This window comes from Eptatretus burgeri, chromosome 11, assembly GCF_056783735.1.
Source record: "Eptatretus burgeri isolate ZD-2024b chromosome 11, Ebu_testis_v1, whole genome shotgun sequence".
Lineage (NCBI taxonomy): Eukaryota > Metazoa > Chordata > Myxini > Myxiniformes > Myxinidae > Eptatretus > Eptatretus burgeri.
Window position 1 is genome coordinate 56620285 of NC_140971.1, and position 24154 is coordinate 56644438.

Below are 24154 nucleotides of genomic sequence, written 5' to 3' on the forward strand. Positions count from 1 at the left end.
CTACTCTGCACCCTCCACATTTGCTTCTTGAAGGTTGCCCATTTTTATTATGCAGACCGCCGACTCATTAACTTTACCAAATCTAAAGTTCCCAAATCGCTTCTCAGTCCCTCAAAGTTTGCCCTCGTAAAAGCCAACAAGCCTAACACCACCATCCCGAACTTCACATCTCAAAGTTTCTTTCAGAGAGTTACAAAGAGCAGAAAAGGCTTGGTGATAAAACGACTGTGGTGCTTGCACTGGTGGTGACCACTTGTGTTGACCACATCAAATCTCACCACATCAAATGTGTTGACCTATATTCTCAGGTGTAATCAAGAAATAACTGATACTTGTTTACTGCTGGATGTAAAGTATACTGCTTAAAGCTACTCTGCTCTGATCTGCATAGCAGATGATACAAATGTCTTCGTATTCTGACTTGGCCTGATCACGGATAGGAACAGCAAAATCTTCATCAGATGGGGCACCAAAACTCATTTCAGACTTGTCATCCTCATAACATCGGTTGCAACACTAGGATCTGATGTGTGCACAGTGTTGTTGGGATTTCATCCATGGACTGGGTGTGATCCTTTTTTGTTGGCTGGGCAGTGAAAGATGAAAGGCCAGAAAATTCTATTTTATGTTCAAACGTTCAGGAAAGCATTCACGTATCTTGGTACCAACTGGTAACTTTCTTAAGAGGTTAAGCATCATCCAGTCATTCATTTGTTAACTTTATTGTCAACCAACACCAAGTTGGACAAAGTGAACAAGCTGTGATACCAATGTTCTGTGACAGAAGAGGAGAATTCGAGTCTTCAAACTGAAAATAACTTTGAGCAAATAATCGGGCTGCCACTTGCAGGTGGACATTCAAAATCCTCCTGACATTCCTGACCCCATTGAACGACGTGGATGGGCATAAAACAAAGAAGGAAGTCTTGTTATCCAATGGACTACAGGTAATCCATCCCCAGGGCTCGTCCTTGGTATAATGTCATACAGGTGCGTTCAAGCTTGCCGGCCATCGGACAGCAACGTTCATCTTGAATTGTCTTCAATGCACGGCAGCCTGCAAGCTGCCGACCAGCTCCAACATGGAGGACAACAACGACAAGCCACAACAAAATGCAGAAGAGTCGTGTGATGGTGATGACGACTAAAATTACATTTCTTTTTTTTTCTGTAAACCCTCTTGTTCTACTGAAGTGGCACAACATGATTCTGATACTGATGTACCATACTCTGCTACAGAGCATCGGTGCTGCTGAAACAGTTTCTTGGCAATGGTTATACTGGGTGGTTTGCCATTGCCTTCCTGGCAGTAGTTAGTGCTGGCAGGTTGGACCCCAAGTTTCACCTCCACCCGAGTGATGGCACATATTTTGATGAATAACCTTGCCCGTGAAACACTAGGATAGCAGTTTATAGCTGGGTGAGGATTCAGACCCAGGCTAGTCAGCTTTGAGGCGAATGTTCATACCTCTAGGTCAACAATATGATTAGGCACATTTTAATGGGAAGTAACAATATTAATATGTACATTTATATTTTACAACTATACTTCCTTTCAGAAACAAAATCACAGGATTGTCCAAACCTTTGCTGACATTATTTATTTATTTATTTATTTAATATACAGAGACATGACGGAAGTAAATCGACACCATGATGTTTCAAGAATTTATTTATTGAACATTTGAAGTATATTTGATCCATTGTGATACATGCACTAGTAATTTGTTGACTTGCCATTTGCAGATTTCAATGCTTTTACTCTTTCAGGCATAGACTAAGCTCTTTGCTTTTACTAACGAGTTCTGAAATTTCCTGTTGTGGGATTTCTGCCCAGGCTTCATGCAAGCGTATCAGCAATTCTGCCCATGATGTTGGTTTCCTGGATATTTTCCGCACAGCTCGATCCAATTTGGCCCAGAGGTGTTCAACGGGATTCATCTCAAGAGACTGACTTGGCCGTGGACGTCGCTTGATCCCATTTCTGTCCTGCCATTCTTTGGTCTTTTTTACAGTGCGGCATGGAGCTCCATGTTCCATGAACAAAATGTTGTTTTTCACTATCTTTCCAGTGGAGAAGACAGGGAGACGTCCATCCTCAAGGATAGAAATGTATATCGTAGAGTTGACGTTGCCAACACGCTCCACAAGCTCTGACCGACCAGTGCGCCAGATTGCTCCACACACCATCACTGAAAAACAACCATGTTTGACATTTGGTTCAAAGAAAACTCTTGACTGGGAAGTCTCCAGACCCATACGCATCCACTGTCAGAAAATTGAACAAATTGGGACTCAACTGAAAAAAATGACAGTTTTCCAAAACTCCAAGGGTCTAGTGGCCATCTCGTCAGCCCACTTCTTTCTCCTTTGAATGTTGGCTGGTTTCTCTTAGCTGCTCTCCCACAGTAGCCCAGTCAATGAAGATACCGCACAGCAGTTCTTAAGCTAACTTGGACCTCTTCTGCAACATCTGCTGCCTTGCAACGGGGAGTTTTCTCATTGGAACGCTTGACAGCTCGAAGCCACCTTTCTGAGGGCCCAGGTTGACCAGAACGGGAAGCTGTTGATTCCTTGCCTTCCAGGGTGAATTACACAGTCACCCGATTGACCGTAGAATGCGAAATGCCAAGGTTCTGAGCTATCCGACGCTGGCTGACTCCACCTTCCAAATGGCCAACAATTCGTCCTCTTTGAAAATTGCAAAGGTCTTGTGCTCCCTGGGTTTGATGCAGAGTTAATTGTCATACAAGACCCAGGAACTCGTTTCTGCAAGTAAAGAGTTGAATATTATCAAAAAATTACTGAGTAAAACTTGCTTTATACCGATGAAATGAATACATTTAAGGTGTCTATTTACTTCTGCCATGTCTGCACAATGTCAAGGCTCATATAAGAGCTATAATGCACGATATCATTTTAATAAATTAGTATTCTGAAAATTTTAGTCTTAATCAAGATGCTACCTCATTGCCAATATTGCTGAAATTTGTACATGGTGTACATCTTTAATCTGTGCCCACATAATCTGCAGGAGCAGTCCATTTGTAGCTAGGAAACACACACCTATACTTTTTGATACAAAAATACATTGATGTATCAGGAATTTTATCCTGATCAGCTTTTAATTAGGAGTACATGTTGCTGGGACCAGTCAATTTTGAGCAAGAGCGCAATTTCTGAGAAATTTCAAATTAGGAGCAAAGCAGTTTATTTGATGGCGGACAAAATGGTATTTTGCTGAAAATCACGAAGTTCATGCCATGATTCAAGAAACTTCACACATCATGATAACTGAAAACCACAGTGGCTTTTGATAGGCGAGATATTGTTGGCATCTTGAACAAATTCCAAATTCCTGCGCTGAAGGGTAGAGTGCGTGCAGCACCTTCACACCTTCAGCCAACGATGCCACTCACAGCCATGTGCTGTATACGAAACAAGAAGAAGTGGCTTTTAGTTCTTCCACTTTGTTAGTTCACTCTCAAATTTGGAGGCTCGGCTCTTGGACTATTGGCATTGTCGTAAGAAGTCTCCAAGACTGATGTGCTGTGAACATTCCAATGGGTTGGTGTCTCTTCAAAACTGCTAGTTTAACGAGGGCGTTAGAGATTGATTACCTGTTGAGACTGTATGTTGGAAGCATTCCACATGGAGGAGAAAAGGAAAGTTGGGAGAGAGTTTTCTCAAGGAAACATAAATGGTTATCATTTAAACACTCTTTTGGAAAAAGTGTGAAAAGCTTTGTTTGACACTCGGATTACACTCATCATCACAATGAAAGCGAAATATTTCTTCAGACGTTTTGCCTTAATTGTGATTCTTTAAAGACATACATTGGATCCGTACTTATATCTATCAACCCTTTCAAGCAGATGCCCTATTTTACAGATCGCGAGGTCGAGATGTATCAAGGAGCGGTGAGTGTAATCCATCGAACTTCATGTTTTCCTTATCTCAGCTCATTCCAAATAATTCTACATCGAAATTAATTTCAGCTCACCTTAACTTATCTCTTCTCACCATTTACTGCTTCCCTCAGTCTCCCTTCTCCTCTTCACCAAATTGTTCACTCACCTTCAGCCTTATCTAATTTCCATATCTTTCTGTCCATATATATATATATATCTCTCTCTCTCTCTCTCTCTCTCTCTCTCTCTCTCTCTCTCTCTCTCTCTCTCTCTCTCTCTCTCTCTCTCTCTCTCTCTCTCTCTCTATATATATATATATATATATATATATATATATATATCTCTCTATCTCTATATCTCTATCTCTATCTCTATCTCTCTCTCTCTCTCTCTCTCTCTCTCTCTCTATCTCTATCTCTATCTCTATCTCTATCTCTATCTCTATCTCTATCTCTATCTCTATATCTCTCTCTCTCTCTCTCTCTCTCTCTATCTCTATATCTCTATATCTATCTCTATATCTCTCTATATATCTCTCTATATCTCTCTATATCTCTCTCACACTCTCAGAATAGTGATAAAGTTTCACTCCCTGATTAAACATTACTCCCACATTCCCAGACTTTGGACATTACTTTGGGTTGTGAATTCAGTGCTTGGAGGGGTTCTAGGGTTAAAGGGACGAATCTTCGATGATGAATAGTTCCCTATGGATGATCTGATATGCCATGAAATCAGTTGTGCCATTGATTTGTTTGCATTGTAATCATTTAATATTGGTGTCGATGTACGTTTGGTTGAAGAATGGAAGGCTGTTGCTTGGATTGTATGCCTTGGTTTTGTGAGTGGTTGTTGTACGACTTGTATGCATGGTTCTTTGAATTTTTGTCTGCCTCTGAATGTTGTCCAAGTTGAAAGAATTCTTCAGATGCCTCTGCCTCTGTTTATATCAATCTCTCCATATGTCTCTCTTCCACTCGACACAAATACCAAGCCATTCAATGATAACAATGATAATTGTGCATGTATAAAATGCTATGTCCCATAATGTAGTAACAATAATAACATCATCAACCATTACAACTATAATCAAAGTAAAACGTCACAACAAAATACAGAAATTCTGGTTTTTGCAACAATATTTTACAAGTTCTGGACATGCCGTAGGGATTGTTGTTTGTGGAAAATGACCTTGAATTGTGGATGATTGCATGGGAAGTATGACCATGATTGCATGGATTGCATGAGGATTACTATTTGTGGAGTATGACCATGAGCTGAAGCGGACTATATGTTGATGACATGATGTATATTATGACCATGAGTTGGATGGTGACCATTTGTGGATTATCCAGATGTGTTGTGCCTGATCATTTCCCTGGTATGTCAATGAGGTGAGGATGACTATGATTTGTGGATGTCCATTATGGAGTGTGACTATGGGTTGTGGATGATAGTTCTTGAGTGAGGAAGTCCTGTGAATTGAGGTTGACTGTGAATGGAAGCAGATTGTGCATGGAGATTGACCGTGTATTTAATTTGATCATTCGTCTGGTTGTGATTTATCACGTGTTTGGTAACTGTTTTTTTTAATTGATAACAAGCAAAAGACGATGCGTTTTTTCCATTTGCAGGCACAGTATGAAAACCCACCACACATATATGCCCTCTCTGACAACATGTTTCGAAATATGCTCATCAACCGAGAGAACCAGTGTGTTATCATCAGGTGAGAATAACTCTACCTCATCACATCAGATGCTCTTTTGTGCGATTCAAGTTTCTTATCATTTACACCCCACTCTGGGGGAAACGAGCAAACATTAACGGTCACTTTCAAACCACGACCGAATCGTACAGAGACACGTGCTGCTTCCTTGCTTGATGCTCACCATTTTAAAAAAGAGAGAGCTGAACAAACAACCATGGGTTGGCAGTCATTGCACAGGCCTGATTGGCCAAATGGCCTCTTCCTGAGTTGAATAAGGCTGACTTGGCTGTGTCTGGATGGGTTTGAGGATAGAGGAGTAGCATCTGAAATGTGAATCCTATCCAGGTTCCTCCTAATGACTTCATCTTTGCTTTTTGCTTGTTCGGGTTCCTTCTGATGACTCCAATGCAGGACTGAACCTATTTGGTCTTCCATTTGATTTGAATTGAATTTATTTTAATCCAATTCTGAATTCAATTAAATAAGAATAAAAAAAAGGTAATGGGTCAAGGTCAGGTGTCCAATGAAAGTGGGACGTCTTGGTACCCGTTCATTACTGCCAGTAGTTATAAAGTGGCAGTTCTAGTTGTGTCTCTTATTAATTACGAAACCCACCAGTACACAAACAAAATACACCACACAAAACAGGTTCTGGTCAGGTATGGGAGCATGTGCCAGAACAGCGCGTCGCTGCATCCACTTTCCGCCGTACTCCGGGGCCTCCGTCTGGCCATCCCCCAGGCAGATGCCTGGCCCATCCCCATCTCCTTGAGATGCCGATGAACCTGCTGCAACCACGAGGCATGTGGTCGGCCCATTGGCCTCCTCAACTCATGAGGCTCCCTCACTGAGAGAGCCTGGTGAGCAGGATCAGGGTCAGGAAAATGAGCCACATGTCCATACAGCTGCAGCTGATGCTTAGGACTATGAAGGTAACAAATCTCATTCAAGTCTCTCTCAGCAACCACTCGTTGGACACGAAGTCCAACCAACGATAGCCAAGGATTTTCTGAAGAGACCCGGTACCAAATGAATTAAGTCTCTATCTCAGATCCCTGGTCCGAGTCCAAGTCTCACATCCATAGAGCAAGACTGGAAGCACCAAGGACCTGAAGATTCGGACTTTCGTCCTCCTGCACAGGTACCAGCAGCGCCGCACCCCACGATCCAGTGAATCCATGACTCCCCAGGCCCGACCCAGATGTCTGTTGACCTCTGGCTCACAGCCAGCAAAGACAAGAATATCACTGCCAAGGTAAGGGAATCTCTCCACGACCTTGCCATCCTTGCCATAAACAGGAACAGACAAGATAGCAGCATCCATGATGTCATTGAAAGCCAGGATCTTAGTTTTGACCCAGAAAACCCATAATCTCAGCGGCTACGACTCCTCATTCAGCCCCTTGAGGGCCCCTGAAAGGATATCTGGAGTCTCCGCAAAGATGACTGCATCATCTGCAAAATCAAGGTCCGATATCAGGGCATTCTCAAACAATGCACTGCAGCTTGATCTCTCTGACATCCACCCTAAAATCCAGTCCATGCAAGTGCTGAAAAGTGTGGGGGCCAATACACACCCCTGACGAAATCTAGTAACACCTGGAAATAAGTCAGAGATGGTATCACCACATCTTACAGCACTCTCAGTACCATAGTAGAGTTCAGAAATCAGATCGATCAGTTTTGGTGGCACCCCACGAAGACCAAGAATCCTCCAGAGGACATCCCGATTCACTGAATGGAACGCTTTACAGAGATCAACATAGGCTGCAAGCAGCCCCTGCCGAAACTCTCGTCTGCGTTCGGTGAGGACCTGAAGAGCAAGGATATGGAAAATCGTTGACGTCCTTGGTGTAAAGTCTGACTGCTCTGGACGCTGGTGCTCAAGCAGATGGTGGCGAACCCTCTCAAGAATTATTCGAGCAAAGACCTTGCCGGGCACTGAGAGCAACGTCACCCCTCAGTCCTTGTTGCAGTCTTGGCAATCACCCTTCCAACAAGGCTCCTCTTCCAGTCACTTGAGACGATGCCTGTGTTCCAGGCAGAGCACAGAACTGCATGCAACGACACGAGTGCAGCATTTACACCAGCCTAGAGAAGTTCAGCATGGATGCCACAGATCCCAGGAGCTTTACCCATTTCAACGGTTCACTGCAGCCTGTGTTTTCACAAACAAAGGTGGACCACAGTTGATTGGGGGGTCAGCAATCAGGAATATAACACCCCTGATGTCCAACTCGACAGCTGGTGGGTCAGCCTGGTACAGCTCAAAGTAACCAGCCCAGCGGACCTTCACCTCGGACTCCTCTGTTAGGAGCCCACCACCCTCTGCCAAGAACCCACCACCCTCTGCTCTAACTGCAGGACACCGAGGGACAGGCTTGGAGGAAACACAATGCACGAATTCCCCTGCAAGCAGGACGAGAATCACTGGACCACAGGTGATGCTCTTCCCTCACGGATTCCTCACACATAGGTCTCCTTGTCCACCCTTAGTGAATGGTTGACTGTGCATGGAGGTTTGCAATCTCTGATTCTGCAATCTCTGATTGCTCTTTTTCTTGTTACCTCTGCCACGGAAGGTGAAGGAGGTTTTGTTTTCAGCCCTTTCTGTTTGTTTGTTACTTGCAAAATCAAAGATTTTTCAAGTATATTGGTGAGTCGATTTTGTTATTGTCTGTCTGTCTGTCTGTCTGTCTGCCGGTTTGTCGCCTACAGGTGGCAAATTTATACCGATTTTCATGAAACTCCACCACATGGTATTAGTTTGTCATAATGAAGAAGCCTATTGTTTTTGAGGTCAAAACTTCAAAAGGTCAACATAGGCCAAAGGTCGACAACTTTGGTGAGATTTCTAAAATCCTCAATTTTCATCCAACTGACTTTAAATTTGAAAAGGATTTATATTTCAGGTCACTGAATTCAACCAGCCAATTATTTTTGAGGTCAACAACTGAGTTAGAAATTCTAAAATCCTCAATTTTCATCTCATTGACTTGAAATTTGAAGAGGATTTACATATAAGCCTGGTGTTGGCTTAGTGGTTGGGGTGGTGGCTTAGGATCCAAGGGTCCTGAGTTCAAGCCTCGTTGCCTGCTGAATTACTTCACCAGGGAGTTGATTCAGCCTGCCATCCTGCTGAGCTCAGCAAGATGAGTACCAGCTTGCTGGGATGATAGAGTCATTCAAGTATCCTGCGTTGGAGTGGCGACCCATCCAGGATTGTGCCCAATAACCAAGGAAACTGCTTGGGCAGCACCGACGCTCTGTACAGAGTATGGTCCCAATGGATGGATGGATGGATTTACATATCAGGTCGCTAAATTGAACCACCTATTATTTTTAAGGTCAAATTTGTTTCATGGATTTTGCAAGTATCGTGTTCTGCATGATGTCTTCTTCTTTTTTATTTGTTTGTCTGTTTGTTTGTTTATTTGTGTGCAGGATATCTCAAAAAGTTGTGGACGGATTCAGACGAAAGTTACTGGACAAGCTGGGTTTGTGACGCGGCAGATTGCTTACATTTTGGTGTAGGTCCGAATCCGGATATGGATTTGATCATTTTTAATGTGATTCTTCACCATTGAGAGATATGGCCAAAAATGATATAGTACTGCATAGCATGATATCTCAAAATTGTATTGGGCCTGATATGTTCTCATGGATCAGGCATTACGTGGCGGGGGTATGCGCTCTAACGGGTGCCCCTCTAGTTTCATAATGTACCATTTATTTCATGTCCACAATTCATATGTAAACGACAAATGCCGATTTGCACACAAATGTAAAGGAGGGTGTGCGCCCTGTTGCAACTGCATCAGAACAGCAGTTATTAGTTGAGTCTGATCTCTTCGGAAATTGAAGCCAGACTAGATTGAACCCAGTCGAGATTGAATCCAGGTTGCATTGAATCTAGAATAGATTGAATTCAGACTAGATAGAACCCAGATTGGATCGACCCAAGGCTGGATTAAGACCAAACTAGATAGAACCCAGGCTGGATTGAACCCAGACTAGTTTGAACCCAGACAAGATTGATCCCAGACTGGATTGAACTCAGACTAGATGGAACCCAGACTGGATTGAACCCAGACTGGATTGAACCCAGACAAGATTGATCTTAGACTGGATTGAACCCAGACTAGATTCAAGCCAGACTCAATCGAACTCAGACGAGATGAAACTCAAACTGGATTGAACCCAGACTGGATTGAACAGAGACTGGCTTGAACCCAGACTGGATTGAACCCAGACAGGATTGAACCCAGACAGGATTGAACCCAGACAGGATTGAACCCAGACAGGATTGAACCCAGACAGGATTGAACCCAGACAGGATTGAACCCAGACAGGATTGGAGCCAGACTGGATTGGACCCAGACTGGATTGAACCCAGACTGGATTGGGTCTGGTGGGCCTTTTGCAGTGGGAAAAATGTCTGCCCTTTGTGTTGTTAATATAGGCGTGGCAGTGAGGACACCATGGTGGTGGATTTAAGCGGTACCTCACTCATTTATGTTCGCCTGGTGTTGGATCAGTGGCTCGGGTGGCGGCTTGGGATCCTCGGGTCCTCAGTTCAAGCCCTGTTGGCCACTGAATTAATACACCAGGGGGTTGACTTAGCCTGTCATCCGTCTGAGGTCGGCAAAATGAGTACCAGTGTACTTGAAAGGGGGACACTGCATCAGCGGCATAGCTGCATCCCAACAAATGATGCAACCAGCAGCCACAGGCTGCACGAGAGAGAAAGAGAGAAAGAGAGAAAGAGAGAAAGAGAGAAAGAGAGAAAGAGAGAAAGAGAGAAAGAGAGAAAGAGAGAAAGAGAGAAAGAGAGAAAGAGAGAAAGAGAGAAAGAGAGAAAGAGAGAAAGAGAGAAAGAGAGAAAGAAAATAAAAAAGAAAAAAAGAAAGAGAAATAGAAAGAGAAAGAGAAAGAGAAAGAGAAAGAGAAAGAGAAAGAGAAAGAGAAAGAGAAAGAGAAAGAGAGACTCATCCATGTAGCACACATTTTTTGGCCCCTTGGGGGGTCCCCCAGGTCCACACGCAGCGAGTGGTACCTGGCAGACTCACATTTCCGTTCATTTCAGGTGACCCCCAACACACTCCCATAGTCAGATATTGGTACCTAGTTCGTCCAACCAAATGTCTCTGGGCTGCCAGTCGAAATGTGGGGAGTGTGGTGTCGTGCCAGAGGAAAATGGGATTGCGAGTCCGTCATGATGCTCTTTTGTGCATCCAAAGGAGACGGGATAGAGAGAGAGGAGAGAAGGTGCATGAGGCAAAAGATCCGAAACCAAGCCATGTATGTCTGTTTGTGTGGCGTGTACTTCCGTGGGACACTCCGCTTAAGTGTTCCCACCTCGAGATGTGGCGCGTTATCTCCGGCCTCGTCACTCTGCCGGGGTTCATGGCAACGTGCGCTCTGCACTGGTCCGTCTCGCTCAATTGGGGTGGCGAACGATAACAGCCTGGCCAGGAGTCTTAGCAGTCACCCCTGGACCAGGCCCTCAGGAAGAAGCACGTCCTTACATTCAAACACCAACAGCGAGTGAAGAAGAGGCAATGAATGAAGCCAACGAAGAGCAGAGAAGAGGGTGAACGGCTCCGCGCTCTCCCTTTTATTATCCCAGGACGAAGGGTGGGGTCATGACCCGAAAGCGACGTGCTATGACCCGAATCCCGCTCCTCTATTGGGCAGTAGCAGCCCGAACCATGCCCTGACAGGTTCCGGGGCCAGAAACTGTCTCAGTAGCCCATCCGGTTTGATACGGTTCGGAGCTCCTGAATCAACATAGGGAAGGCTCCTCGAACCAGCACCCTGGCCCTGAACGTGCTCCGAGTGCAGTCCAATGCTTAATAGCAACAGAGTTTCCCTGCCACCCACGAGCCCCCCTCATGAGCCAAAATGCATACCCGGACCCCCCTCATTTGCCAAAATGCACACCCGGGCCCCGTACTAAACTCCCGGATCACCCTTCCCGCGACACCTCTTCACCGCCCAACTTGCCATTGTCTGGCGACTGGACGAGGGTCATATCAATTCCGTGTGCCTTCCCGGGACATCCCCTGCAAGATGCGGTCGAGCAATTCACGTCTGTTACTCGGCCCCACATCGCCCGGTCCCGAGGACAGTCCGAGCCATGCGGTACTCCTTTGTATAGTGGCAAATTGTGGCGATGCAGTGGTACGAGGAGGTACGGGAATATTTTTCTCATGTGCGGGAGGCCTTTGTGGTCGAAGTGGTGAGATTTGGTGATCGAGGTGTGAAGCAAGGTGAGATGCCGGTTGAAAATTGGCACGCAGATTTGGATGAAATAATGGTGCACGATGCCCGTGCAGTGTGGTGTGTAGTGTTTCATGGAGGGAGTGTGGTGGTTCCAAGCCACGGGAGGCATCGTGGTGTGCTTATTCAATCATTTTGAATGGCGTGTGTGCTTGCTTGCTTGTTTTGTACCATGGCTAAAAGGAAAGGGTTGGAGTAGAAATCAGAATAGGAGATAGTTACGAGCTTATGGATCTAATCATTAAACCCACACAACGCACTTCCTCCCGTTAATCCACAAGACATGAGGGCAGGTTTAAGTGCACGAAGACGAACGAAATAATTGCCTGGGGATCACTGTATGTTGGGTGCCATTGCCTTAGAGGCATGTGGTTTTGCAGAACCGCAACAATATACGAGTCGTGACATTGGACATCACCACATTAATGAGAACTAAACCTTGTTTGTTTGCTGTTATTACTTATTCCATCGAATATTTCAGTAACTCGCAGAGCTGGGCCAGGTACTTCTCCACAAAATCGAAGCAAACACATGACTGTTTCTTATGATGTTTTCAAAAATCAATTATAAAACAATATTATCTCTATTTTGAAGATTTTCAAACACAAGGCCTTGTATGCAATGAACAATTGACTCGTTTGTTCACATGACCACTCTGCTCATGATGACACGAGGATCAGCAATTGTGCAGTTTATTTCATTGCAACTAAGATAAAGAGTATTGATTTGGTTATCAGTAAAATATGCCGAGGAGCACAACAAAGCTGCCAACAGGGAGAAAAGAGAAGAACGTTCGTGATAGCAGAAGAAATGCAGAAACTGAAGAAGAACAAATCCGAAAGAACAAAGAACAAGGAGGGAGGGGAGAGAAAGAGAAGGGAAGGAGGGGAGAGAGAGAAGGGAGGGAGAGAGAGAGAAGGAAGGGAGGGAGGGAGGAGAGAGAACATTTTATACCAAGATGACCATCTAAATTTTTCCTACTGATCGGATGTGGTTTTGCATGTGCAAATATGACGTCATAACGAAGGCACCTATGATGTCATAAAAAAAATCACACTCATTCCCCATGAGGAGTACTCACTACGTGCCAAGTTCAATTTGTTTCTTGGTGCGGTTTCAGATAGAGGTCCAAAGTTATTCTGGTTTTCCAATGTGGCTGCCACACTTCATGACCTATGACGTCATAATTATCACCAAACATTCCATGTGAGTCGTCGCACCAATCGTGAAAATTTCGTTTCAATCCGACAAGTGGTTATGGAGAAAAAACACAAACGTTCTGTGCAATCAAACAAACGGACCCAAATGCAACACCCTCTCCTTCAGTGAGGGTCACAAGAAAAAGAGCAATCCGAGATTGCAGACCCTCGCCAGGACTTCTTTTGAGTGGTGTATTTTTTATGGGTTTCAGGGTAAATGCAATATGGCTGCCACACCACGTGACTTGTGATGTCATAATTATCATTAAGATATGCTTCATGAGTTGTCGTGCCAAAGTTGAAAATTTTTGTCTCAATCTGACGAGCAGTTGCAGAGAAACACACAAAAGTTCTGTGTGGACAAACAAACAAACATACAGACAGACAGACAAACAGACAGACAGAGAGAGAGAGAGAGACAGACAGACAATCGGACCGAAATGCAATACCCTCTCTTCTGGTGACGGGAATAAATGATCATTTTATTACTCACTGCGTTTTGTTGGCGACATCCACTGCCCAGAAAGACCACCAAGGAAAAGGGGTGAAGACCTAACCCATTGGGATAGTCGAGGGGCAGAGTCTCGTTGCCAACATACAGTTTTAACAGCATGGTATGGAACTATATGTCTGCTTTTTTCTTCAGAATTGTTGTTCGTCTTCTTCGGCAAGTGGTGAACGAAACAAATGGAACCAAAGGAATTGTTTTCCCAAATAAATCGATTATCAGGTTTGCATCTGTTTCAAGTAAATCAATGATTATCTTTCCAGGGAGGGGGTTCAGAAGGAGGGAATGGGGGTGGGGCGAGAGGAAGCAGGTGAAGAAGTGGGACGAGGAAGGTGAAGAAGTGGGACGACGAGGTGAAGAAGTGGGACGACGCAGGTGAAGAAGTGGGACGAGGCGGGTGAAGAAGTGGGACGAGGCGGGTGAAGAGGTGGGACGAGGCGGGTGAAGAGGTGGGACGAGGCAGGTGAAGAAGTGGGGCGAGGCAGGTGAAAAGGTGGGATGAGATAGCGAGAGGGTGGGAGCGGAGACCTGGCATTGCCCACGAAAGCGGGGTACCTTTGTTTGTTAATTCATAATTTTGCGAAAATTGAATTCCTTCTCAGAGGCGACAAAGCCAGATGTCTATTGTTCATAAAGTCCTCTGACATACTGTGGGAAGCATGAATAGAATGGAGCTCTGGAGAGCTTTTGATGCTTGAGTACGTGAGGTTATTGTTGGTGTTGTCCACATTGAGTACAAGCATGTGAAACTGGATAACTTGGCCAAAGGGACAGCAAAAAAAAGGAAAAATGCATATAATGCATCATATTAAAATTATCTGCTTTATTCACAGAAAACCCTCAAATATCGCGGGTTTTGACCAATCATGGGTAACCCATTGTGTTGTTGCAGAATTTCATTTCGGTAAATCACGTTTTTTGAGCTGAGGCGAGTCATTGTCTGCACGAGTGTGTAAGATTACCTCCAGTTACGAACCTTTTGCTGTTTCTCACGCACCGTTAATTGTCCTCATCAGAACAGCATAAGTGGAATGAAGCTCTGTTCAATAAAGAATCATCATCGAACAGAAAATGACATTTGGAGATCTTGCAATGCGAGATCGACTCGATCTCAGAGACACACATTACATAATAATGGTGCCCAAATGTAAAACAATGGACAAAATTAGTTGTATCAAAGGGCAGAGAAAGGTTATGACATTGTGCATAAAATCTAGAGATGTGAGATAGGTTGGTTCGAGGTGAAAGTATGTCATCTGTGGGCTACCACAACAGGATCAATGAATCGATTGTGCATTGGAAGTGAGGCAAATATCCATGCATGTGTTCCCACTCCGCAAAGCTCAAATGACTCGTTCCATTCCCGAGAAGCTTTTATTGAAAGGATGTAAAAAGCGCTTAATGTTTGGATTGAGGAACAAAACAAAACAAAAAACATGGACCGGTGTACGGGAGAAACCATTCTGTATATACCCCTTTGAGTGGACCAGTGTACAGGAGAAACCATTCTGGATTTACCCCTTTGAGTGGACCGGTGTATGGGAGAAACCCTTATGGATTTACCCCTTTGAATGGACCGGTGATTGGGGGGGGGGGGGAAATCATTGCAGAATTACTAACGTTTCCATGAGGCACCTGGGACTGAAGGCTGCAGTTCAACCATGGCAGAAGATGATGCTGATAAAAACTACCCACTGCAGGTCATGGAACAAATTGAGACAGGGATTTATGCCGGAGCAGGTTTTTAACACCACAACGACAAGATTATTTTGAAAGAGGATGCCATCTCGTACCTTCCTGTCCAAGCAGGAAAGATCTGCTTTGGATCAACGTGGTGAAGGATCGTCTTACCCTTCTTCTATGTTTCACAATTTCACAATGAGGGTCCCAAGTTTGTCTCACAACCACTAAAAATTCAAACTCAATATTTTTATATTTATATTTCTCCAAATCCAACATTGTTAATTGCAATACTTAAATCCAAATTTTTGGAGCATCTGAATGAATATTTCTTATTAAAAATAATACCCCAAGGATGTTAGGAGAGTATTTTTAACTACAACAGTCATAAATACAATTCAATTATAAATACAAAATAACAACACTATCAAACTTCAGTGGTTTCCATATGTTCCACAAGTATTATTCCAATACTGGAATTATGATTCAGTATGCAAATGAAGTATATTTGTTGAAATATCAATAAAAGACTGAACTAAGTTTCAAATATCCAGAAAAAAGATATGTTTTAATTACCACTGTCACTCATAGCACTGCATATGATGGAATTTAGCACAAGATTTTTAAACGACATGTTCTTTTCTACATATTCTGAAAAAATTACTAATTTATCTCTGAAAATAAAAGTTTACCACCACAATGAAAAATATGAAGAAAATCACATTTCTTGCGGAGAAGACATAATTTTTTGACATGAAGCAATACATTATGTGCAAGATATAACTGCAAAGTAATACATTTATCTTATAATGCCAATACAAAATACACCGAGTAAGTGAATCCAGACGGGATTTTGACACTTTTTAAAACCGGCTGTATCATTTAGCCCAACGGTTTCTAAAGATGCGATAGCTAAGATAATGTGTTAAAAGTAATCAAATTCAGCATACTTTATAAACAATAGTCAATATTGCGCTGGATGAAGCAATAATTGTACAAAATTCAATGTCATTTCATGTGATTAATCACCTGTTGAATGCCATTGAATAACTTTCCGGAGAGGACATTTTGACATGGACATTCAATCAGTGTTGTCACAAGATAAATTACATAAATGTAAATACCTTTCACTGATAATGGATATTCATGACCATGTCAACCGAACAAAACATCAAAATTTATAGCCAGCAAGTAGTTTCCTTACACCGCATGGCAGTTTAGGTGTTTCCGGAGAGGACACATTTTTGACGGACACATGTAAGGCAATCAGTGCAGGCCATGCAAATAGAAGGTTATTGGTTACACAAAAACTTTGTAGCATAATATCAGTGCAGGTATATTCGTACACACTTGGTAAAACACACAAAAAAACTTAAAAAAAAAAACCTTTATTAACATAAAAAAATTCTACAGTATGTGTTTCTGGAGAGGACATTTTTTGACGGACGAACGGTGGGACATTTATTGAGGGAGAAATAAATATTCATAGTCTGAAATGAATAATATGTTGTGGACAAAGTACTGAAGAGGTATTAAATTGATGCAACAACAAATAAAAGTCCCAATTTCTGCTTGTATTTGTTTATAAACTGTGAATGCAGTGTTCCTGGAGAAAATGAGAGCTATTTGTCAAAAAAATGGCAATTTTAATGCCATTCTGCCAAAAATTGACATTTTTTTTGTCAAATAAAAAGTGGTCCAAGTTGTGCCATCACGAGTACTAACTAATGGCCCCAATGACGGAGATACTACAGCCTCTCATGTAGCTATTTAGCATGCAAGGGTACAAAATACCAGAAATGACCATGACTGAAACAGCCCCTATGTGGCAATATGGCAGGCGACTTTGTCATGCTCCCGATGATCAAATGGAAATCGCAGGTTCTTCATCCACATATTTCTAACCTCCACCCCTCCCTCCTCCAAAAGCATCATCGTCATCCAAGGTAAGTTTGTTGTTTTGTACTTATGACAGAAGAGGTAATATTGTTACGAATTCGCGCCCACCGGCGTGCGAACGGCCGCTTTCCACTAATAGTAGCCGCTCGCCCACCGGACGGACAATTCAGTCATGACCTTCCGAAACAACGCCGGAACCTTGTCACAGGTGGGTTCTTAATCCCACCACGGCCCAGCCAATTTTCTCCCTGCGCAGAATAGGGTCAATCGCCGAATATCGAAATACCTAAGTACCCGCGCGGGTTGCCTACCGGGAGACCGTACCTCGACGCAGGTCGGCTTGGACACGAACCGCTCAAGCGGTCCTTTCCGTTCTTCAGTGATAACCGAGCGGGTATTATCACCCGACCTCGCCGGATCGGGTTCTATTTACCGGGTATTGAACAACCCCAACTCTTATTCCGCAATGCAAGATGGCATTTCAATGGGGAGAAAGGAGGACGCAACGAACGGGTTAGATTCACACAAGCACATTTATTTTACACACATGCACGTATGTACAGCCATGCGATCAATGCGGGGAGGGGACAAGACACGAGCAAGGTAAAAGCACTACAACCGACTATAAGCAATTTATGTACAGAACTTAACAGTTTTTACTTACAGGACACGGCGTCACCAACATTCATTCGAAAGCAAAACCCAAGGAAAATAAAAGACGACCCCCACAGACAGGGGAGTCAGACAGGGCACGTGGGCCTTTATGGCGTGGGACTTGGCAGACCGAACGAATCCCACGAGACCGTTGCATGTTACCTGCACCCTCGTGGTGCGATGGTGGGCGAGTCGCGACGTCTGTCCCCCCACGGCAGCAAGGACAGCCGTGGCTGAGTTCGGCCTTCCACGGAGCCGGCGAGCTCTCTCCGGCACTCTCCACACGGATGCGCAGGCTTGCGCGACAGAGCTGGCAAAGCAGCGCCTCCCGTCGGCGTCCCTGATGCCACGCCGGGATTCCCCACCGACAGCGAGCTACAACGACTCGACCCGAACCACTGAACCCAAGACTCTTCGAAGACCAAGAAGACGAAGAAGAAGAAGAAGCCCCACGCACCCACGAAAACCACCACACACACCCCAAGATGACAAAAAGCCCAAAAAGCAAGCGCAACAACAACAACACCTTACTTGGCGTCCTGCGCGCCCTTATATTCCCCCGTTCCAACGCCTCGCCCTCCCCTTTTATCGCTCCCCCCACCTTCCAGCTCCTGCAGGAAGCTTCCAGAAAAGGGGCGTGTCCTCTCCTCCCCCTCCCTGCGCGGGCCGAGACAATCTTTCTTGGCACAGGGTCCAGGGAGATTCATTCCCCCAAAATCAGGCCCCCACCTTTGACCTCTGGCTGGAATTGCACTTCCCCCACACCAAAGCATGGGAAAAGCAGGCGGGAAAAACTCGCGCACTTACGGAACTTCTCTCGTTTCCTTCGCTTCATACAGACGTTGTACATTAGCGGAGAGGGCCGTGGTTTGGCGTGTGGAGAAGGGATCGACAGTTGGCGTTGCGGGGAAGGTGGTTAGGTGATCGTGGTTGTTGTAGTTTGAGGCGATCGTGGTTGTTGTGGTTTGAGGCGATCGTGGTTGTTGTGGTTTGAGGCGATCGTGGTTGTTGTGGTTTGAGGCGATCGTGGTTGTTGTGGTTTGAGGCGATTGTGGTTTGAGGCGATCGTGGTTGTTGTGGTTTGAGGAAATCGTGGTTGTTGTGGTTTGAGGCAATCGTGGTTGTTGTGGTTTGAGGCGATTGTGGTTGTTGTGGTTTGAGGTGATCGTGGTTGTTGTGGTTTGAGGCGATTCTGGTTGTTGTGGTTTGAGGCGATCGAGGTTGTTGTGGTTCAAAATAACGATAGGAAAAGAAAAAAATCTCAAAGGATCACAGCCCTGTAACACGAATAAACCCCATTAACCAACTGTGGGGAAATCTAACTGAACACGGACTTATCGATCTAACTGAACGACGGACCTTCATGGTGTTCTGCGAATTTCCACAGCCGTAACACTACCCCCTCCCCTTTATACAGACTCGTCCCGAGTCGTCGAACTTTCGTGTGCCATCATGTGTAAGTTCTCCCCAAGTATGATCTACCTTCGGATCCCTGAATGCGACATTTAATGTATTCGTGTTCCAAAAGTAAATAACCTACGGGCTGAGTAACTCACGAAACCAACCCACTCCTGACACAAGTGCTACGAATTTGAGCCCACCAGAGCGCGAACGGCCACTTTCTACTTATATTAGCCGCTCGCCCAACTGACGGACAATTCAGTCGTGAGCTTCCGGAACAACGCCGGAACCCTGTCACGGGTGGGTTCTTAATCCACCACGGCCTAGCCAATTTTCTACCCATGCAGAATAGGGTCAATCGCCGAATATCGATATACCTAAGTACCCGCGTGGGTAGCCTACCGGGAGGCCGTACCTCGACGCAGGTCGGCTTGCACACGAACCGCTCAAGCGGTCCGTTCCTTCTTCAGTGATAAAGGCCCTGTCACACCTTGATGATTTAGCCAACGTATGCCTGACGTATGCAAAATTGGGCTAAAATGCCGGCACACGTCGAATACGTTATGGGTAAGTTTGCATACGTTAAGAGCACGCTGAAAAACACTGCCATACGTCGTAGTATGCTGACTTTCATCGTTGTACTTTGCGGTTGTCCTCAAATTTTATTATGCTTGAAATTTTACGACGTATGCCAGCGTATGACTCAAATGTTCCACAACGCTGGCCATAAGTTGTAGGCACGTTATGCGATCGTTGACACACGTTACTTGTAAGTTACTCATAAGTCGAAACACGTCAATGTAATGATTAGCGTACCCGAAACTTATTTATAACCTATGAGTAACGTGTTGTAGGCACATTACACGATCGTTCCACACACGTCGAGGCACGTTATGCGATCGTTGACACACGTCGAGGCACGTTATTCATAAGTCGAAACACGTCGAGGTAATGCTTAGCGTACCCAAAACTTATTTCTAACCCATGAGTAACGTGCTTTGAACCGATGTGTAACGTTCCTCCAACGCACATTGACGTATGTAGACGTATTTGATTGACGTGTTCCGGACGACCACAGAACTTACTGAACGCGTTTCGAATTTACAGCTACCGTATAATGGTGTATTGGCAGCGTTTAAAAAAAAACAACAAAAAAAAAACAATAACTTCCGATATTTTGGCACTTGCCGATACGTCACGTCCGATTGCCTCTTCAGTTTGCTCATGTCTTATTCTTAGTTCCTCTGTGAATATTTTCTGTTTGAGCATATTGTCACGTCGACTTTGAAACTTAAAAGCAAATGTCCGACTATATTTTAAAATTCGTGAGACGAAAAAAAAAACAACAAAAAAAAAAAACAACTTCAGATATTTCGTCACGTCCCTTCACAGAGGCAAGGAGAAAAAAAGAAAATGTGCCTTGACGGAGAAAATAAGTTTCGGGTATGCGAAACATTACCTTGACGTGTTTCGACTTCTGAGTAACTTACAAGGAACTTGTGTCGACGTGTGTCAACGATCGCATATCGTGCCGACAACATATTCTCAGCGTAGCGGAACGTGTGAGCCATACGGCGAGTACGTCGTAAAATTTTCAGCATGATTGAAATTTCACGACGTACCAAAGGTAGTACGAAATATGACAGCATACTTCATCGTTTTTCAGCGTGCTCTTAACGTATACACAACTCACCCATACCGTATTCGACGTGTGCCAGCGTTTTAGACACATTTTTCATAGGTCGGCACACGCTGGCTAAATCGTCAAGGTGTGACTGCGATGTTGACACTTCCAATTCTCAGGTGGTTATGATTTAAATCGGCGTGCGGCAGGTTTTCAACAGGCTACGCCACAAGTTCGTTGGCGATACGTGCAGCGCACTATGCCTAAGTTAAACTATCGTTGGGCATAGGTTGTGAACACCGACAACAGGCTAAGCATTCGTTGGTATAAGTTATCTATAAGACAACGAAACATTCTGTGCCTGTTACGAATATGTTATGCAGAAGACCAATACGTTATGAATACGACCAAAACTTAAAAAAAAAAAAATCAAAATTTCAGCGTGCGCCAACGTTTTACATACATTTTTATATGTTGCCATTGCTGGTGAAATCGTCAAGGTGTGACAGCGCCTTAACCGAGCAGGTATTATCGCCAGAACTCGCCGGATCCGATTCTATTTACCGGGTATTTAACAACCCCAACTCTTATTCCGCAATGCAAGATGGCATTTCACTGGGGAGAAAGGAGGACGCAACGAACGGGTTACATTCACACAAGCACATTCATTTTACACACATGCACGTATGTACAGCCATGCAATCAATGCGGGGAGGGGACAAGACACGAGCAAGGTAAAAGCACTATAACCGACTATAAGCAATTTATGTACAGAACTTAACAGTTTTTACTTGCAGGACACGGTGCCACCAACATTCATTCGAAAGCAAAACCCAAGGAAAATAAAAGACTACCCCCACAGACAGGGGAAGTCAGACAGGGTCCGTAGACCTTTATGGCGTGGGACTTGGCAGACCGAACGAATCCCATGAGACCGTTGCAGGTTACCTACACCCTCGTGGTGCGATGGTGGGCGAGTCGCGACGTCTGTCCCCACGGCAGCTAGGACAGCTGCGACTGAGCTCGGCCTTCAACGGAGCCGGCGAGCTCTCTCCGGCGCTCTCCACACGGATGCGCAGGCTTGCGCGTCAGGGTTGGCAAAGCGGCGCCTCCCCTCTGCGTCCCTGATGCCACACCGGGATTCCCCACCAACTGCCAGCTAAAACGACTCGACCCGAACCACCGAACTCAAGACTCTTCGAAGACCAAGAAGACGAAGAAGAAGCCCCACGCACCCACGAAAACCACCACACACACCCCAAGATGACAAAAAGCCCAAAAAGCAAGCCCAACAACAACACGTTACTTGGCGTCCTGCGCGCCCTTATATCCCCCCCCCCACGGTTCCAACGCCTCGCCACTCCCCTTTTTCGCTCCGCCCACCTTCCAGCTCCTGAAGGAAGCTTCCAGAAAAGGGGCGTGCCCTCTCGTCTTCCTCCACGCGCGCCTCGCGGGGGCCGAGATAATCTTTCTTGGCCCAGGTCCAGGGAGATTCATTCCCCCAAAATCAGCCCCCCACGTTTTTTTCACCTTTGACCTCTGGCTGGAATCGCACTTCCCCCACACCAAAGCGTGGGAAAAGCAGGCGGGAAAATCCGCGCACCATCGGAACTCCTCTGGTTTCCTTCGCTTTGTAGACATTTTACGTTCGCGGAGAGGGCCGTGGTTTGGCGTGTGGAGAAGGGGATCGACAGTTGGCGGAGCGGGGAAGGTGGTTCAGTGATCGTGGTTGTTGTGGTTTGAGGCCATCGTGGTTGCTGTGGTTTGAGGCCATCGTGGTTGTTGTGGTTTGAGGCCATCGTGGTTGTTGTGGTTTGAGGCCTTTGTGGTTGTTGTGGTTTGAGGTGATCGTGGTTGCTGTGGTTTTAGGCGATTGTGGTTGTTGTGGTTCAAAATAACGACAGGAAAAGAAAAACACTTTCTCAAAGGATCACAGCCCTGTGACACGAATGAATACAATTAAACAACGGTGGGGAAATCTATCTGAACTACGGACCTTTATGGTGTTCTGCGAATTTCCACAGCCGTAACAATATGTTTACCCTCACCCACCTCCCTTGATGATTTGTAAAAAAATTACAAGATAAAGGTCTTGTTTTTGGTTAGTTTATTTCGATGTTTATTTCAATGTTCACATGCTTACTATATATTTTGCATGTTTATTTCAATTGTGATGTGTTTATTTCTGGCTGACGCTGATCTTCCTCTGAGTTTTTTTTCAAAGCCCAGGAAGCGATCACCCACTTTTTCCATTGGATCTTGGTTTCCATTATCGCGGCATATTTCCAGGAGCAGAACCTTGATGATATTTGAGGATTTTTCTTGATATGATGAGGAGTCTTTCCCAAACCGAAGGAAACAAAGTAATGAGAGGGATGTTGAGCAGTCCAGCCCATCTGCTGTTTACCAACGGATTCATTGGAGCTTCGAGACATTCTCCGTACAATTACGATCTCTTTCGACTCCATCCCTTGATTCTCGCAGGACAAAGGAGGACTTGCAATGGATTACAATGCACAAAGCAGCTCCAATACTTTCTGTTGCGAGTCATTTCACACATTGCACACCTCCATCATCCTGTGCAAAATGGTGTTCAGAGCAGATCACGGTTCCACAGTCATCAGGCGACCCCTGAACAAATGTTGTGCCAATGACCTCCCTTGTAAGAAGTTCATGACTCAAGGCATTATCACATGGAGTTTCACAAACCTTTCCAAATCCTTTTCTGACCGCAAATCTTCAGCAATTGTCACTTCTTTGTTACATTCAGAAACACTTCTTCAGCTTGAGACTACTTGAATCGCAGTTTCTTGTGGAGACATCTGCAACAATGGAGAGCGACATGGTGTCACAGGAGATTGAAGGTTCATGATTGATGTCTGTGTTGTCAACAAGGTGTTCACCAACATAATCCTCACCAGAACACCAAGGCCAAATTTTTACGCAAGACAATGTCAAATGTTCCAATAAGTATCAACTCAACACTTTACCTGTGCAAGGTGTAAGCCACTTCAGGCTATAATATATCAGAGAGCTCCTTTCTCAACTTCCAGTGCTGAAAATACCAAACTTGATGTAAAGGTGGATGGAACGTGGATTGCAAAATAGATGTCAGTCATGTCGAATATTTTAATGATAATTATGACATCATAGATCACGTTGTGTGGCAGTCATATTGGAAAAACGGATAAACTTTGGACCTGTCATTCTCTGAAACCGTACCATGGAAAAAAATTGAAACTTGGCACTTCGCAAGTCATCCTCATGGTGAATGAGGTCATTTTT

General features: G+C 44.7%; 2 protein-coding genes across 3 annotated transcripts in view; one reads left to right on the plus strand and one right to left on the minus strand.

Annotated features, from left to right (window-relative positions):
• LOC147017130 (unconventional myosin-If-like) overlaps nucleotides 1-24154 on the plus strand; it is a 335840-nt gene that overhangs the window by 9825 nt on the left and 301861 nt on the right. The window contains exons 3-5 of one of the 2 annotated variants that reach the window (XM_085846526.1): nucleotides 3831-3920; nucleotides 5546-5640; nucleotides 9067-10449. In XM_085846526.1, the coding sequence (XP_085702652.1) occupies nucleotides 3831-3920; nucleotides 5546-5640; nucleotides 9067-9127 (246 nt within the window). In that variant the 3' untranslated portion in view covers nucleotides 9128-10449. Of the gene's footprint in view, nucleotides 1-3830; nucleotides 3921-5545; nucleotides 5641-9066; nucleotides 10450-24154 lie in introns of those variants that run through there. The other variant, XM_085846527.1, reaches the window with a different exon arrangement.
• LOC147017131 (uncharacterized) overlaps nucleotides 22962-24154 on the minus strand; it is a 184087-nt gene continuing 182894 nt past the window's right edge. The window contains exon 7 of the mRNA XM_085846523.1: nucleotides 22962-23691. The gene's annotated coding sequence lies outside the window, so the exon portion shown is untranslated. The remainder of the gene's footprint in view (nucleotides 23692-24154) is intronic.